The sequence below is a fragment of the Chiloscyllium plagiosum genome, chromosome 6 (assembly GCF_004010195.1).
Source record: "Chiloscyllium plagiosum isolate BGI_BamShark_2017 chromosome 6, ASM401019v2, whole genome shotgun sequence".
Taxonomy (NCBI): domain Eukaryota; kingdom Metazoa; phylum Chordata; class Chondrichthyes; order Orectolobiformes; family Hemiscylliidae; genus Chiloscyllium; species Chiloscyllium plagiosum.
Window position 1 is genome coordinate 52,156,022 of NC_057715.1, and position 19,546 is coordinate 52,175,567.

General features: G+C 39.8%; 1 protein-coding gene across 17 annotated transcripts in view; it reads right to left on the reverse strand.

Moving 5' to 3' along the window:
* Positions 1 to 19,546, reverse strand: part of LOC122550578 (protocadherin Fat 3-like) — a 794,139-nt gene that overhangs the window by 562,001 nt on the left and 212,592 nt on the right. For all 17 annotated transcript variants that reach the window (XM_043691532.1, XM_043691531.1, XM_043691530.1 and 14 more), the window contains one exon: positions 828 to 4,142. In XM_043691532.1, coding sequence (XP_043547467.1) covers positions 828 to 4,125 — 3,298 coding nt within the window. In that variant the 5' untranslated portion in view covers positions 4,126 to 4,142. The remainder of the gene's footprint in view (positions 1 to 827; positions 4,143 to 19,546) is intronic.

Genomic DNA, 19,546 nt, shown 5'->3' on the forward strand with positions numbered 1-19,546 from the left:
CGCCTTCCTAACCTGCAATCTTCTTCCTGACCTCTCCGTCCCCACCCCACTCCGGCCTATCACCCTCACCTTGACCTCCTTCCACCTATCGCATTTCCAATGCCCCTCCCCCAAGTCCCTCCTCCCTACCTTTTATCCTAACCTGCTGGACACACTTCCCTCATTCCCGAAGAAGGGCTTATGCCCGAAACGTCGAATCTCCTGTACCTTTGATGCTGCCTGACCTGCTGCGCTTTTCCAGCAACACATTTTCAGCTCTGATCTCCAGCATCTGCAGTCCTCACTTTCTCTTTTCTTAACCTACTATGCAATATCAAAAGCCTTCATGCATTTTGGGGACACCTATGCAGGCCTTATGCCTTACTTCTTTTTTTGTATATTGAATATTCATTTTAAATGCAATGTTCAAACATTGTTCAATGCAATCTGTCCCAATTAGAATTAAGGAAACATTAATTATGAGCTAATGGTGAACAATTACAAAATATAGTAAATTACACTAACAGCTTAAAGTTGAACAAATATCCATTAACATGAAGTAATTTTAAACAATCAAGACTAAGAACACAGTTTAAGTAAACATGGACAAATTTTCAACATATTATCTGCAAGATTACACATTTTTCTCCCAGAAATGATTTGAAATTTTGACTCGTTTAAACAATTTCTCCATTAGAAAAAGGCATGAAAACTACCTATTGCTGTAGACGATTTAGTAATTAACAGCAGTCAGATACTTAAATGAATTAGCAATACTTCTTAAAATGTTGTGTTTACGTGTTATGCAATGTAAATAAATTACTTTCATGCTGTGTGCACAGTCCTACCTGTATTCTCGTTTACAGTGAAACGACCAAGACCACTGCCATCTCGGATAGAATACCGAATCTGTCCATCCCTTCCATCATCGCCATCTTTTGCTGTCACGTGTAGAACCCTTGTCCCAACTGGTGCACTTTCCTTCACAGATGCCATTTTGGCAAACTCTGAAAACTGTGGTGCATAAAGATTTTCATTCACATCAACCACTTCAATTTCTATAAAGGACGCGGAGGACAACGATATGGGCCGACCTTTATCTTTAACACGAATTGTCAGATTGTAGAACTGCTGTTTTTCAAAGTCCAGTTCTTTTGACAGACGCACTGCTCCACTGATGCGGTCGATTTCAAACTTCCCATTATAATCATTTCCCAAAGAATAACGCACCTGGCCACCGAAACCAAGGTCAGGATCATGAGCTTCAAGCCATGTTACCACAGCACTTACAGGCATATCTTCAAGGACCTTAACAAAATAACTTGAAGGAACAAAATGGGGAGCATTATCATTAACATCCACTAAAATGATCTCCAAATCTACCACAGAATATAGTTGATGACCAGTGTCAGCTTGGTCACGGGCTTCTATTTTCAGAGTACAGTTAGCAAGTAATTCACGATCGAGCAACCCAGTCACATAAACAATGCCAGTTGAGGCATTAATAGCAAATTGAAGGGTATTTGTTAATAGTGTGTAAATTATTTCACTGTTGTGAGCCAAATCTTCATCTGTAGCCTGAATCTGAACTATTTCTGTACCAACCACTGTATCCTCTGGAATGCCAACGGAGTAACTATCCAGCAAAAAACGAGGTTTGTTATCATTAGCATCCTGAATATGGATAGTCATCAGTCTCCAGGCAGAGTTTGGAGGAGACCCCAAGTCATAAATAGTGATGTTAAGAATGTATTTATCAGTTAATTCGCGATCCATTGGCATCAGAACTGTTAACCATCCTGTTTCCATTTCAATATTAAAACAACTATCAACATTGCCACCAGAGATGGTGTATATAATTTTGCCATTGAAACTACTATCTGCATCAGAAGCTGGGATCTTAACAATCATACTGCCAACAGGAAGATCTTCCTGAATAGCTACTTCAGAAGGAAAGGATTTATCAAACTGTGGAGACTGCCTGTTAATTGAATAAAGATCAAGGAATAAGTCCTCCATTTTTGACTTGTTTACTTTAACCCTTTTGAGCAATTTTTCAGCTAGTCTCTTTGCAACTCCAGTTTCTGTGCATGCATAGTCCTTTGTAGTTGGTTTACCATACACCAATGAAATATTAAGAGACATAGGATCAGCAATATTCTCCCCATCCGTAGCTGTTATCTTAAGTGTAAAGAGTCCACCTTTTGGATTTGCACCGTCCAATGTTTTTGACAAGAAAAGCACACCAGAGTCAGAATTTAGATCAAAGAATCCAAACTCATTTCCAGAAACAATCCTATACTTTACCAATTCTAGTTCATCAACATCAATAGCTGACACTGTGGTTATTTGTTCCCCAACAGGGAACTCACGGGAAATCACTCCTCGGCAGTCCACTTTTTCAAAGAGGGGCTTATTGTCATTCACATTTTCCACGTTTATAGTTATGTTTACTTCATTCTCACGTCGATAAGGTGAACCCCAATCTGAGGCCCGAACAAAAAACCTGTAACTGTGAGGCAAAGACTCATAATCCAGTGGTTCACTTGTGCTGATGACACCTGTAAATTGGTTTATTACAAAAGGTAATGAGTTCAGGCTGCCAATGCTGTATGTTACATATCCATTTTCTCCTTGGTCATCATCAGTCGCAGTAACAACTAAAACACTGCTACCAACAGGCATGCTCTCATTGATAGATGTCACGTATGACAATTGATGAAACTCTGGTGTATGATCATTTGCATCTTCTACTTTTATCACAACTCGAACTTTCATTTCGCTGACATTGCTCATCACCTCCAATATGAAATACTCTTTCTCAAGGACACGTATATGCTCTGTCGTGGTGACCAGACCAGTTTGGGAATTAATGGAGAAATAGCGAGCATCTTCAGTTGCACCAAGACTATACTCCACATTCTGTGGTTCAGGCTTTAGCTTAACAGCAACAACTACTGCTCCAGGGGGAGCAAATTCATTTAGTTTCACTTCATAGACATCCTCTGCAAAAGATACTTTGTTTTCAATTTCCTCCAGATTTTTAATATGTACAATTTTCACTGCAGAGAATTTTTGAGGGGTTCCATGATCTTTTGCTTGAAGAGTAATATTATAGCCATAAGGAAAGTCTTCCCAGTTCACTGGTTTTGCTGACTTTATCCTATATTCCCTACCCCCTAAACCAGTTCTAACAAGATGGAACTGTCCTAGAGGATCACCTGCCACAATAGAAACCGATTCAATTTCACCATTAATTCCATCATCCAGGTCATCTGCAGTGATAATTGCATAGATAGGATCAATGTCTATCAAGGAGGGAATATGAGACACTACAGTTAGTGTTGGAGCATGTTCGTTGATTCTGTCAATATGAATGACTAGCTTTGCTGTACTGCTTACTCCATTGTTTCCATAAAGTTTCATTCCACGATCCACTGCTAAAACCTCCAAGTCATATTGGCTTTTCTCATCACAGTTCAGTTTGCCACTGAGAGAAACTATACCACTAGTTGGATGTACAGCGAAGATGTCAACTCTATCTTTAAAATAGTAATAAAATTCTCCATTTGATCCTATATCTGCATCAGTTGCTGTCACCTGTGCAATACTTGTTCTCAATGGTGTGTTTTCCGGAATTGTTACAGAATATGTTGTTGGAGAAAATAAAGGCCGCAAATCATTCATATCCAAAACTTGAATGTTTACTTTTGTCCATGCCTCCAGAGCTTCCCCTCTAATTGCAGCTTTCACAATAAGTAAATAGTGGTTCTGAACCTCCCTATTCAGTATGGCAGAATTGCCTCCCTTAGTCCTTATCCTTAAGAAACAGAAATCCCCCAGTAAAACCTCTTCTGCTTTGAAGAAGCTGTCTTCATCTCCAGAAATAATTCTGTATTTAATGTCCCATGATCGATCAGTCAAGCTTATCCCCATTTTAACTTTACTGTTGGCATAAGTCCTTGCAGCAGAGTTCTCGTAAATAGTGGCATTATAGAGAGAATGTGTAAACTGGAAGGTTGCAGGCAAAGCTCGTTCTTGAAACTGGTGGCCCTGGCAATTAAAGCTGTAGAGCTGGAACAGCAGGAGAGCAAGGCAGAGGAAGGAAAGTGGCGTGCCAGCCCCACAATCCATATTTAGATCCATTCCATCATTCTTCCATTCTAATGTTGATATAATAAAAAGTTATGAATTAGGGTAATGTACAGAATTACATTGTCTAGAAACACATTCCTACTAATACTTTAAATAGTAGAATATTCTAGCCAAGAGTAGCAATTTACTTTATCAATAACATTCAAAAAGGTTAAAAGGAATTTAACTACGAGATGAACTATAGTGCAATCACAAAACACAGTAACTTCATTTCTGTGGCATAAACAGCAAAACTGCTACTGTCTGTGTTTGTTCATCCATTGAAACTGACAGCAATCTCTGGAATCGGCACATGCACAACTAAACTCATAGGACTTGTCTCAAGAGGGTGAGTCTAGCAACTACAGGTTGATCGGTTTAACATTAATGGCAACCTTTGAAACAATAATCAGAAAAATATCAATAAGTAGTTAAAAAAACTTATAAAACAAAGAACTGAAGATTCTGGAGATCGGAAGCAAAACAAAACTGACAAAACTCATCAGGCCTGGCAGCATCTATAGGGTAAAAACAAGGACTGCAGGTGCTGGAAACCAGAGTCTAGATTAGAGATGGAGGTGATAGGTCAGAGAGGAGGGTGGAGTAGATAGGTGGAAAGGAAGATAGGCAGGTAGGAACAGGTGGTGGATGTGAACAAAGCAGTTAACATTTCAAGTTTTGTAAGTGTTCACCAGAACTGACCACAGCCAAGAAAGATTGATGTCCAAGTGTTTGGATGGGGCTGGACGGTGAAGGTGAGGGGAGACAAGTGGTGAGAAATATGAAAGGAGTAGGTAAACAAAGGGATTTTTGATTATAGGCAACAGGAAAAGCTGCATTAAGAAAAACCATGATATTGACAGTTCAGAGTTGGAAAGAGTGGGTAAGCTGTACTGAAAGCAACCCATTTAATGTGATAACAGGACTGAGAATATGTGACAATGGATTGGCTGTGCTAAAGGCACTCTATCTCATGACAGAAAACAAAAAATGCTAAGACACCACAGCACGTCAGACAACATCCATACAGAAAGAGCAAGCTAACGTTGAGGCTAGATGACTCTTCATCAGAACTGAAGTCTCTCTCTATGGATGCTGTCTGACCCACTGTAATCTCCAGCATTTGTTGTTTTCAGGACAGATTTTAGCATTGGTAAGAATTTGCTCCTATGTCACGACAGGGCTGCGTGTGGGACTGGATAGAATTAGACTTTCAAGTTATTGAATGTAATGTGCATCTTAGAGGCTGCAAGCTCTCCAAGGGGAAAATTAAATATTATTTGTCAAGCTTGCATTGAGGCTCAATGAAACTTTGCAGCAAGCCTGCAACAGAAATGTTGGCCTGGGAACACTGTTGAAATAGCAGGCAACTGCAGGCTCAGGGTAATTTTTACATACAGAATGAAGACTTCTGCATAACAGTCACTTAGTTTGCACTTCATTTGACCCATATCCCCCTAACCCTTCCTATATCTTTTAAATATTGTTATAGTAACAGCTTCCACCACTTCCTCGAGCAGCTCATTCCATAGACATATCACTCTCTGCGTGAAAAGTTGCCCCTTAGGTCCCTTTTAAATCTTTCCCACCTCACCTTAAACCTATGCTCTCTAGCTTTGGACTGTCATCCTGGGGAAAAGATTTGGATACTTACCCTATCCATGCTCATGAGTTTATAAACCTCTGTAATGTCACCCCTCAGCCTCAGATGCTCCAGGGAAAATAGACTCAGCCTCTCTTCATAACCCAAACCCTCCAACCCTGGCAACATTCTTGCAAATCTTTTCTGAACCCTTTCAAGTTTCAAGTTTCACAACATCCTCCCTTTAGCAGGGAGACCAGAATTGTATTTCAATAGTGGCTTAACCAATGTCCTATATAGCCACAACATGACCTCTCAGCTCCAAAACTCAATGCACTGACCAATAAAGACAAGCATACCAAACACCTCTTCACTGTCCTGTCTACGTATGACCCCATTTTCAAGGAACTATGAACCTGCATTCCAAGCAGGGAGATTTCCTAGAGCTGCTCAGGAGGATTTAAACTAATGAGGTGAGGGGGGTGGGACCCAGGGAAATTGTGAGGAGAGAGATCAATCGGAGACTGGTACAGTTGGGAAAGGGAGCAAGTCAAAATGTCAGAACAGGCAGGAACAAGGTAGGACTGATAAATTAAACTGCATTTATTTCATTGCAAGAGGCCTAACAGGGAAGGCAGATGAATTCAGGGCATGGTTAGGAACATGGGACTGGGATATCATAGCAATTACAGAAATATGGCTCGGGGTGGAAAGGACTGTCAGCTTAATGTTTCATGATATAAATGCTATGGGAAGGATAGAAAATGAGGCAAGAGAGGAGGGGGAGTGGTGTTTTGATAAGGGATAGCATTATGGCTGTACTTGAGGATATACCTGGGAATACATCCAGGGAAGTTATCGAGGTGGAACTGAGAAATAAGAAAAGGGATGATCACCATATTGGTATTGTATTATAGACCCCCTAATAGTCAGCAGGAAACTGGGAACCAAATTTGTAAGGAGATCTCAGCTATCTATAAGAACATTCGAGTGATGGGAATTTAACTTTCCAAAAACATACTGGGACTGTCATAGTGCTAAGGGATTAGAGGGAGGGGAATGTGTGTACAAGAAAATGTTCTGATTCAATATGTGGATGTACCTACTAGAGAAGGTGCAAAATTTGACCACCTCTTGGGAAAGAAGGCAGGGCAGGTGACTGAGGTGTCAGTGGGGGAGCACTTTGGGGCCAGCGACCATAATTCTATTAGTTGAAACCAGTGATGGAAAGGATACACTGGATCAAAAAGTTGAAGTTCAAATTGGAGGAAGGCTAACTTTCACTGTATTAGGCAAGAACTTTCAAAAGTTGATTGGGGTCAGAAATTTGCAGGTCAGTGACCGGCTGCAAAATGGGAAGCCTTCAAAAATGAGATGACGAGAGTCCAGAGAAAGTATATTCCTGTTAGGGCGAAAGGAAAGGCTGATAGGTGTAGTGAATGCTGGATGACGAGAGAAATTGAGGTTTTAGTTAAGAAAAAGGAGAAACCATATGGCAGGTATAGATCGAGTGAATTCTTAGAAGAGTATAAGGGCATTAAGCTTTGTTAAATAGGGTTAAGGATAACCCTAATGGATTTTACAAATACATTAAAGACAAATGTGTAACTAGGGAGAGAACAGAGCCCCTCAAAAGATCAACAATTATCCTTTGTGTGGAGGCACAGGAGATGGAGGAGATACTAAGCGTATTTTGCATCAGTGTTTACTGGAAGATATAGAATGTTGGGAAATAGATGGTGACATCTTGAAAAACTTCCATATTATAGAGAAGGAAGTGCTCAATATCTTGAAACACAAAAGTGGATAAATCCCCAGGACCTGATCAGGTGTACCTGAGAACTCCGTGGGAACCTCCGGAAGTGATTGCTGGGCCCCTTGCTGAAATACTTGTATCATCAATAGTCACAGATGAGGTGCCGGAAGACTGGAGGTTGGCTAACATGGTGCCAATGTTTAAGGAAGGTGGTAAGGACAAGCCAGGGAACTATAGACCAGTGAGCCTGACATTGGTGGTGGACAAGTTGTTGGAGGGAATCCTGAAAGACAGGATTTACAGTATTTGGAAAAGCAATGACTGATTATGGATAGTCAACATGGCTTTGTGCGTGGGAAATCATGTCTCACAAACTTGATCGAGTTTTTTTGAAGTAGTAACAAAGAGGATTGATAAGGACAGAGCAGTGGACGTGACCTATATGGACATCAGTAAGGTTCCTCTTGGTAGACTGGTTAGCAAAGTTAGATCTGATGGAATACAGGGAGAACTAGCCATTTGGATATAGAGGACAGAGGGTGGTGTTCAAGTGGTCGAGCATTGCTTTTCAGACTGGAGGCCTGTGACCAGTGGCATGCCACAAGGATCGTTGCTGGGTCCAGTACTTTTTTGTCATTTATATAAATGATTTGGATGTGAGCATAAGAGGTACAGTTAGTAAGTTTGCAGATTACACCAAAATTGGAAGTGTAGTGGACAGCGAAGAAGGTTACCTCAGTTCAACAGGATCTTGATCAGATGGGCCAATGGGCTGAGGAGTAGCAGATGGAGTTTAATTCAGATAAATGCAAGGTACTGCATTTTGGAAATGCAAATCAGAGCAGGACTTATATACTTAATAATAAGATCCTGGGGAGAGTTGCTGAACAAAGAGACCACGTTGTGCAGATTCATAGTTGTAAGTAGAGTCGCAAGTAAATAGGATAGTGAAGGCAGCGTTGGAATGCTTTTCTTTATTTGGCAGAGCATTGAATACAGGAGTTGGAAGGTCAGGTTGTGGCTATATAGGACATTGGTTAAGCCACTTTTAGAATATTGTGCACAATTCCGGTCTCCTTCCTATTGGAAGGATGCTGTGAAACTTGAAAAGGGTTTAAAAAAGATTTGCAAGAGTGTTGCCAGGGTTGAAGGGTTTAAGTTATAGGGAGAGGCAGAATAGGCTGGGGCTGTTTACTGTGGAGCATCAGAGGCTGAGTGACCTTATAGAGGTTTATAAAATTGAGGGGCATGGATAGGATAAACAACCAAGATCTTTTCCCTGGGGTGGGGTAGCCCAGAACTAGAGGGGATAGGTTTAGGGTGAGAGGGGCAAGATATAAAAGTGACCTAAGGGATAACTTATTAACACAGAGGATGGTGCGTGTATGGAATGAGCTGCCAGAGGAACTGGTGGAGCTGATACAATTACAGCATCTAAAAGGTGGGCATATGAATAGGAAGGATTTAGAGGGATATGGGCCAATTGCTGGCAAATGGAACTAGATTAGGTTAGGATATCTGGTCGGCATGGACAAGTTGGGTCTGTTACGTGCTGTACATCTGACTCTACTGGCACTAGCCCAGTGAATAATTTGAATAATTATTAAGACATGGCACGTGCACTTGAGCAAAATAGACTTACAGGATGATGCAGATTGATCTAATTGGATTGCTCTGCAGTAAGCTAGCGTGGAGTCAGGCAGCCAAATTGCCTGTTTGTGCTCAGTCTTTGCAGAGGATCTTGAAAGACAGTGAACTTGGATGTGGAGGAGCCGGGGACTTGCCTTCTCCCTACCCCCTCTTCCAGTTTCCAATCCCCCCACCCCGAGTTTCCAGTATAATCTCACCTGATGTTATTATTAAACATTTAAGATCGCAGAAATAAATCTGGCTCAATAGCTATTTTGTTTCATGATTTGAGATACCGGTGTTGGAGTGGGGTGTACAAAGTTAAAAATCACAAACCAGTTTATAGTCCAACAGGTATAATTGGAACCACTCGCCGAAATTGTTTCTTGTTTGTTTGTTAACAATGTATTCTTCAATGTATAATTTCAGTTACATCACACTGTAAACTTTTGCTATAAATTGTGTCTTATAATTGTGTACTCCACAACCACCAGATGAAGGAGTAGCGCTCCAAAAGCTAGTGCTTCCAATTAAACCTGATGTTGTGTGATTTTTAACTTTATTTTGTTTCAGTTTGATTTAAATGAGGTGGTCTCTCATTGAAACAGGTGGTCACAATGTTGCAAATTTGGTTAACAATATGGAAGCAAGTCCATAGTAAAAAAGTCTTGAGATGATGCAGTAAAGCTTATCTGAAGTTGGTAAATCATCTGCTCTTCAATTTAAAAAGACAGGCTTAAGCTGTCAGTGAAAGTTAAACACTCTACTGAACTGCGTCAATTGACATGCCACCAGGAGCAAGAAAGATAAAACAACGAAAAAAGGAAATGGTACTGATAGAATTATCTGCTGACATTTCTCAAAGACAATTAGCCATATGAATGCTTGGCTGAGTTTAAAAAGCACTTATGTTAGCAGAATTTCAGAATTCAGTTTGAAGAAATTATTTGAAGAATGAGCCATTTTCGATTTGGCTGTTGGATCGAAATTTTTTAAACAAAAGCTTGACCATTGGAAGGATGTCTTGAGTGGATTTCATGAGTAGGTAAATTTTTATTTTTTGAGAAGCATGTTTGTGTGAGAACTGTATTAAATTTTTCTCCCCCATCTCAAAGCAGCTTTGAAAGGCTGGTCAGGGCATTAATCAACTCCAGCCTCTCAGCTACTCGACCCACTCCAATTTGCCTATCGGACCAACAGATCCACATCACAAGCCATATCACTTGCCCATCACTCCTCCCTAGAACATCTTCACACCAAGAATAGCTACATAAGAATCCCTCTCAATGCCAGCAAAACCAAGGAACTCATTATTGACTTTTGGCGGAATGTTACTCATACACCACCTCTCCTCGTCCTTCGCCCCCCCCCCCCCCACCCCCACACACACACACACACACACTCTAACAGCACAGAGGTGGTTACAAAGGCCCAACAATGTCTGTTTTGCCTCAGGCAGCTGAGGAAATTTGGCATGACGGTGAATACCCTTGCCAACTTTTATCGATGCGTCATTGAGAGCATTCTGTCTGGATGTATCAGTACCTGATATGGCAACTGTACCATTCAAGATTGGAGACAGTCACAGAATAGTGAACTCAGCCCAGACAATCACAAAAGGCCAACCTCCATCTATAGAATCCATCTCCAAGGTTTGCTGTCAAGGAAAGTCAGCCAGCATTCTCAAAGATCCATCCGACCCTGACAATGCTTTTCTACAACTCCTACCATTAGGGAATAGGTACAGAAGCCTGAACACACACACCAGCCAGTTTCAAAACAGTTTATACCCTACTGTTGTTAGAGTACTGAATGGACTCTCAAACTCTTAATATTTGCCTGTGCCTGCTTTTGCCACTGTTTACCTATTATTTACTTATCTATGCTATTTAACTATGTGATCTGCCTGTATTGCTTGCAAGACAAAGCTTTTCACTGTGCCTCAGTACACGTGACAACCAATTCAAATCAATTCATGAGGTCTCACCATTAAGGAGAGTGAATGAGTGCCTATGGAGGTGGGATGGGAGAAATAGGGCATAGGGACTGAGTGAGGGCAAGACAACATGAGGGAGAGGTTAGTAGCCTTAAGGAGTCTTAGAAGGAAGTGGATCAAAGTCCCTGAGAACCTAGACAGGCCTGCTAACCAGCCCAAACCTCTGAGTTTTTCTCCCCCCAACTTTCAAAATGGCAGCACAGTAGGGCTCTTGAGCCAGTGCTTATCCATTCTGCTTTTTTCTTCTCTTCTCACTTTTCTTTCCTTTAAGTTTGTTCTTGGTACCACCTTATCTTTGGCAGAGAGATAGTCATGGAGGCAGTAGCAATGACAATAGTTGAGGGCCGACAGTTGGGTCTCTGGAGCGAGGCGGTCGGTGCAATGCCACTGAGGCTTCTTTGCAATCTGGGGCATGGAAGCAGCTTGGGGCTCAATGTTGTTCCAGATCAGGATTCTGGAGATCTGCAGCAAAGCGAGCCAGGGTGGACTCTTGCAGTCAGCAGCAAGATGGCATCATAGAGGCGTGCATGTCCAGCACACGGGAGACCTACTTGCATGGGAGAAAGAGATCAAACCCATAGCAGGGAAGCCCAGTGCGAAGTATCTGCATGTCTATGGCTAAAGGAGGACTTAATTCCTTAATTTTTTTCTACTTTATAGAAAGATCAACTTTTAACTTACCTCTTTATTTTTCTAATTTGTACCTAAGATTTTGTACCTAGGTACCTTTTTAACCTAAGATAGTGCCAGGAATGGCAATTTTGTGCACTTCTCATTGTACTCCTGTATCACTTTACAGGAGTACATGTGACAATAAATTTAATTCTAATTATATTTGTTGAAAATTATTTTTAAATTTTGAGACCACCTGATGTATTTGACATTCTCTTTTCAGATTTCATGATATTAGCTTCCACCTGAAGCCAATAGACATGTCACAATAATTTCTCCCTACCTGTAAAACTTAAAAATTAGGCATTTCATCAGTTTTAATTTCGTAATTCACTGTCTGAGAGAATATAGTAATGTAACTGATTATCTTCTCTGCCTGATGATAATACTGACACCTGAGCACTTGGAGTTTCCCTTGGGATAGTGGCAAAAAGAAAAGGCCATTGGGAAAGGGAAAAAAAATCAGCACCATCTCAGTCTTTATGGAGTTTCCTTTTAGGTGAGAGGCAAACCCTGACACTACACTATTGTCTACAAAATTCAAGCCAATCGAATTATGTTTGGAGTAATTATTGGAGTTTATTTTTCAATAAAGCTCCATGATGCAAGTATTTGCCAAGTTAAAGATAAGTTTTACAGGAAAAAATCTTCTGATTACCATACTGTAAAATACATTGTGTAAGGATACTTTATTTTACTCAAAATAGAATCCTGAATGCTGTTTTCAAACTGGGGACTGAAAATATTAAAAATTAAAATTATATTGCTTATTAACTTCCACAGTTCTGAATTTTACATGCAACTTTCAACAATTCAAATTCAAGTGAGTTAGACACTTGTTTGAGAGTCCAAGTCGAATGGACTAATATAGAAATATAATATAAGTTATGCATTTTGCTGAAATATACAAAACATGCTTTGTTAAGTATTTCAAGTGGCAAATACATTGGGATATTCTGTTATTGAATTTATTGTAATTGAAGCACACAATCCTGTTTGGTATTATGTCAAGTTTTATAAAGTAACTACCTGTATTTGAAATATAGTTGAAAACAATGTGGGCAAATTGCTTATTGATCTACTGCCCATTATCAGTATGCATTTTAAGTGTTTTTGAATTCTGTTAAATGGACATATCAATGTTAATTGCAGATTTTCTTTTATTTTCCCTCAAACTAGAACACATAGCATTGATCCATTATAAAACATGTGCAGTGTAGCAATTAAAGTTCAGCATTCTACACAGTGGAAAACTATAATGGTACTGATGGTAAGCATTTTAAACATTTCTAATTTAATTAATTAAGACATATAGTTAAATAAGTAATGTTTTTGATCCATAACTACCTAATATCATTTACTGTTTGCATGGCATTCTGGAAAGTTTGGTTGCCTTCAAAAGACCACCAGTAAGATATGATGTCTAAACTGCAGACAAGTGTAATTTAAAGCAAACTACAAGATGGTTACAAATAAGGAAGGTTTATCAGTCCACCTTAGTTCACCACTTGCCAGATATTACAAGTCAGTGTTTAAACAACTTATTTCTGAAACTAATGCAAAGCACAAAGATTTAACCAGTTCTGTTACTTGAACTTCTTTTCTGAATGTTTGTTTGATTTGCTACCAGATGAAAAGATCTTTAGATTTCCAGCAATAGTGGTGTCCAGACAGCCAACACTAATACACTCTACTAATAGACAGCAAATAAAGAACTAAAATATATTGGTTAGCATTCATTTACAAACTCTGCTACATTTTTTTCCATTGAGAGCATACATTCCCATAAAATATGGATATTTTGACAGAATGCACACAGGATTTAGTTTTGAACTGATTGTATAATTGTCAGTGTAGAGTAAATACATTCCTATATAAGCAATATTTTAAACAGTTGTTCTGGATGAGCCGAAAACCCGAACCCATTTCAGAAGCTATTACGTGCTCTGGCGCAAGGAAGCAAATGAGGATGCAGCAACCTGGATTTTGTAATTGTAGAGATGTCAAATTTAATAGGATGCCTCATTATTACTCCTCTGAAACTGATAGTCTTTGGAAGCTGCATATGTGAAGTTAAAACCTGAAATCCAAAACTCTGTTCTGTAATTCCATAGTCATTTATGGGTTGCAATATTAAAGTTACCTTAATCTTTAATCAATTAAAAATAGTTGAATAAAAACTGACCATTTTTTGCTGTTCAATTCATAAAAATGTTTAATGAGTTCCACGTTGTTGACTGAAGTGTAACTGAGATTTTAGCACTCATAATTACTCCTAAACAAAATCACTGGTCCTGAAACATAACTTTGTAAGTGTGTAATCTTACATTCTTTATTATTTTGGAGACATTTAACCGGTTTCTAAACTATTTCCAAAGGTTTTTTGCCTTTTTATCAGCTCCTGTATCTCATGTAATCCCATGTATCTATCCAAACACTTATTTCATTCTCCCTGTAAAATCTAATTACAGAAGAGAAATGGTTTCGGGTTTTCAGCTCATCCTGAACTGTTTAAAATATTGCTTAAATAGGAATGTATTTACTCTACACTGACAATTATACAATCAGTTCAAAACTAAATCTGTGTGCATTCTATCAAAATATTCACATTTTATGGGAATGTATGCTCTCAATGAAAAAAATGTAGCAGAGTTTTTAATTCAATGGTTTTAAACACCAGTTTGTAATCTATATATTATCCGCTAAAGAGAACATACCTATCCTTTCAGAGGGACAGAAACCATCACAATATATTCAAATTCTATATGCATTCTTCCTACATATCATATACCTCCTCAAACCTGTTTATGCAAAATATGCTTGTGTAATTCTAGAAGCTAGTACTATTGCCAGTACCAAACATTTAATTAATTCATGGGTTTCCTTGCTAAAGTCACCAATTGGCAAGATTCCCATTGTAGTTCTTGGATCTGGGAGTGTGCCAAACAAGGTCTACATTGCAGCTGTAGAGGGTTGATGTGGTGCTGACACTTCCAGCTGCAGCACAGCAGCGGAAATGATGGCACAAGTTAATGAAACCAATATATACAGGCACATTTTGAAATATTGGTGATCACATTTAAACTCTCACATTACTGGCTGTAACTACATACATTTTGAAACATTGCCAAGTTATCCATGTTAATAAACCTAACTATAGGTAGACAACTTACCTTTATTGAAGGATCACAGCATAATTCAGCATGGAAGGGCTATTCAACATGTTCAGCCAGATTTCACCAAAGCTCAATTGGAGACAGGAAATTTCTTAGCTTGATTTACTTGCCTCAGGGAAAATTGCCCCAAAAAGGCAAAATTTTCATTCCAGAGGTCTAGTGCAGGATAAATTCAGGCGCACCTTCTCACACATTAGAGCCAGCCACAGGGACTGCCAAGACCTAGTCGGGTTGGTTAAAAGGGCTGCTTAATTTCACTGGGACTTTTGCAAGTTGCTTGGTTAAGCATTAGGACAACCAACTCTCACCTATTCATACAAAGCTCAGCACTCATTCACACAAAGCCTCCACAATCGCCATGTAAACCTAGGACACCCCATCTCTTCCTAAGTTCCCTTGTAGCTAGTGTCAACTTAATACCAATTCATGACACTGACCCAGAAACCTTTATCCTTGCACCCATGGAAACTCATTGAAGACTTACCATGCTCAGGTATTCGGAGATATTTATTTGATTTCATCTCAGAATGGCTAAGTATCCATTATATATAGAAGCCATTCAATGTATTTAAATCCTCTCTCATTCTTAACCACTTATGAAAGCAAATATTTGAATTCATCGCCTCTCAGATAGCCGAACCTTCAATAATCACTTTAGTAAGAGCTTTAAAAATCTCCCCAACCATAGCAGATTGTGGAAGCAATCAAGAACAATAACACTAATTTTTGTCTTAAATTACTTAAGATGTGGCATCGCTAGCTGGGCTAACATTTATTGTTGTTCTAGGGTACCCTTGAGATGATGGCAGTGGATTGTCTTCTTGATGTACAGCCATCCATTTACTATAGGGACATCCACAATGCTACTGGGGAGGGAGTTCCAATATTTTGACCCAGCAACACTGGAAAAGGCAATATATTTCCAAGTCTGGATGGTGAGTGGCTTGGAGGGGAGCTTGCAGGTGGTAGTGATCCCATTTATCTGCTGCTATTTTCCTTCTAAGATAGTACTGGTCATGGTTTTGAAAGATGATGTATAAGGAGCATTCGTGAATTTCTGCAGTGCATCTTGTAGCTGGTACTGTCACCTGCTGAGTATCGTCAGTGGAGGAAGTGAATATTTGTGGATGCACTATCTACCAAGCAGACTATTTTGCCCTGGATAGCATCAAGCTTTAGTGCTGTTGGAATTGCACCCATCCAGGCAACTGGGGAATATTCCAACACATGATTTGTGCCTTGTAGATAGTGGACAGGCTTTGGAGCATCAGGGAGGGTGTTACTCACTAGGATTCTAAGCCTCTGACCTGCTCTTGTAGCCATAGTATTTATATGGCAGAAGTGGGTACTGCAGATGCTGGAGATTAGAGTCAAAATTAGAGTGGTGTTGGAAAAGCACAGCAGGTCAGGCAGCATCTGAGGAGCAGGAAAATCAGCGCTTCGGGCAAAAGTCCTTCATCAGAAATGGGACATGGCCAGTTCAGTTCAGTTTTAAGTTTTAAACAATAACCCTTTGGGTGTTGAAACTGGTGGAATTGAATGGTGATACAATTGAATATCATAGGACAAAGGTTAGATTCACTCTTGTTGGAGATGACCATTACCTGGCACTTGTGGTGCAAATATTATTTAATACTTAGCAGCCTAAGTCTGAATTTTAGATGAACCAGTTGTGTTTTAAATGACATACAATTGCCTTAGCCACCATTACTGGGATTCTCTTTTTAAACTACAAACATCTATTGTTAGACGTCTACTGGAATTTTTCATTTAACCTCCAGGTTCGTTGAAATATTACTATACTATCTAGATATGAACTCCCAGAAGAGGATCCAGCACTGTTGTTGGTCAAACGCCATCTCCTGTTCATGTGGCCTTGCTAATGGAAGAGGTTCCCCTTCCACAATTAAGGACTGGCTGCTAAGGCCATTTTTTTAAACCTTAAAGTTAAACATGTTTGAGAAAAAGGTTCCTCCACCTTGGAATATATTGTCATATTCCTCAAAAAAGCAGCAAGCTGCTTCTCCAGTGCTGGGGACATCTCATTGACCGCCTAGCTTCCAAGTACCTGGTACCCTTACGTGGGCAATCAGCCGACTTTGAAACAGTGGGTTTCACATTTCTATTCAACCATCTTAGACTTCTATTCAACCGAAAGCCACAATGGAAAGACTGACCCCAGCTTCTCTCTTTCTCTCCAGCTAATCCCTCACTACAAGAATTTTCAGATTATTTATATATTTTCTGGCAATGTATCATTGCAACATGAAGCTGGAACTGTATTTTGTAACTGAAAGACTTTGAAATCAGATTCTTAGTTTGTCAATACTAGCCCTGTTCTTTCCTAATATTCAAATACAATGCATGGATATGCTTCTTAACCCTGGACAACAGAATTCATGAACAGCCTCTTCAAGCAACACCAGCCATCTGCATTATATTTGTCCCATACACTAATTGCCAAACCAGACCCTTCTGTCTGTACTGATAACATTCTTGCTTCTTTTCTATGACCCGTTCTAGCATCTGTTTCCATCAGAAAGCACACCCCCTGTGTGTCAGGCAGGTAGCTTTAAATGGCATTAACAGCACAAATTTAGGCCTGCTGCTGAAACATCCATCTATTTGTGCATTTAGTGCCTACTGCATGCATCGATCATAGAACTCAGCAAATAACAAGATCTTTGCATGTTGGCTGTAGTGGAAACAACGGCTCCTAGATAATTCCATATTCCAAGGCCTGTTTGCAGAAAGACAATTATACTTCACAAATTAGACGACTTTCATAGTTATACTGTAAATGCTTTCAATTTAGTTTACAGCAGCCATTAAGTATCTTCTGTGATGTCAGAAACATGAATGAGATTTTGTGAATTTACAGACTTGAGCGCACCAGCTAATTTAAAAAAAATACAACAGCCGTTTGTAATTTTCAAATGCTCATAGTCAGAATGGCTGCGAATTTTACACTACCAGCTACTGTAGGAAAAAAATTGAACTTTGCCTAGTCTCAGTGGTGAAAGTATAAAATGGCTGCAGAATTGAACAAAAGAAATGAGCATTTACGTTGAGCAAGGGAAACAGTGCTCCAAACTGAATTGCACTGAACAGAGAACCCAGCAAGGACAGATTTTGACTGAAGACATACTTTGAACCTTAAATGATTGTTAGGGAGAGAGAAGACATTGGTCAATGTCTGATAACACCCTCATTTCAATCTGGAGGGTTTGAATAATGAAAACTGCAGAAATGTGATTGATTTACCCATTATATATCCCAATTGAGAGAGCATGTCTGAGAGAGAAGAAACAAAATAAAACAAATCAACATATGCAGAATTTCAAATTGTCAGTTATCAGCTAGTGTAATTATGGGAGAACAGACAAGATTTTTAATTATGCTGAGACACATTCTGGGTCACAAGCAAATATCATACTGTTAAGAGAAATATTTACAAAAGAGCGGCACGGTGGCCCAGTGGTTAGCACTGCTGCCTCACAGCGCCAGAGACCCAGGTTCAATTCCCACCTCAGGCGACTGACTGTGTGGAGTTTGCACGTTCTCCCCGTGTCTGCGTGGGTTTCCTCCGGGTGCTCCGGTTTCCTCCCACAGTCCAAAGATGTGCAGGTCAGGTGAATTGGCCATACTAAATTGCCCATAGTGTTAGGTAAGGGGTAAATGTAGGGGTAGGGGTATGGGTGAGTTGCGCTTCGGCGGGTCGGTGTGGACTTGTTGGGCGGAAGGGCCTGTTTCCACACTGTAATCTAATCTAATCTAAGATAGCAGAAAGATCAAGCCCAGGATGCAAATAATGCATAGGGCACTACACTAAAAAAGGTGCATGACCAGCATGGAGTAGCTCTCTAACTGGAAGAAGCTGAAATCAATCTTTTAAACAAACACTGATTTTAAACAACACAAATTTAGTAAGCCTATAAAGATGATTGCTCAAATGACAAGGCTGATGATTCTGATCAATTACTCTACACCGTACAGTAGACTGTCATCAGGTCTAAAGTTAATGATTTGTTATTGCAACATAACTGCAGAAAAACTTCACATGCACATGGTGTGTTAGGTAGACATTGTAGGCAAGATTGTCACATGGCACCAGTAAAGGGTCAACAGCTGCAAAACAAGGAGGGATGATTTATGAACCTATGCTTTGAACACTACCACAAGCTTTGCAGACCTGTGAAGCGGCTCAAGATGGTGATCCAAAACATGGATCCCAATGTAGTACTGAAGCTATATGACAGAATAATACCTAAACCAAATCAACAATGAAGTGGCAGAATAAACATATGGAAATCCAGATTGTGAAGGTTTAGCAAAATCTACTAAATTCAAAGTTTGTGAGAAGATTTGGAGCTCGGGTGCTCATTGTTGTGGTTCTGTTTGCCGAGCTGGGAATTTGTGTTGCAGATATTTCGTCCCCTGTCTAGGTGACACCCTCAGTGCTTGGGAGCCTCCTGTGAAGCGCTTCTGTGATCTTTCCTCCGGCATTTGTAGTGGTTTGAATCTGCCGCTTCCGGTTGTCAGTTCCAGCTGTCCGCTGCAGTGGTCGGTATATTGTGTCCAGGTCGATGTGCTTATTGATTGAATCTGTGGATGAGTGCCAT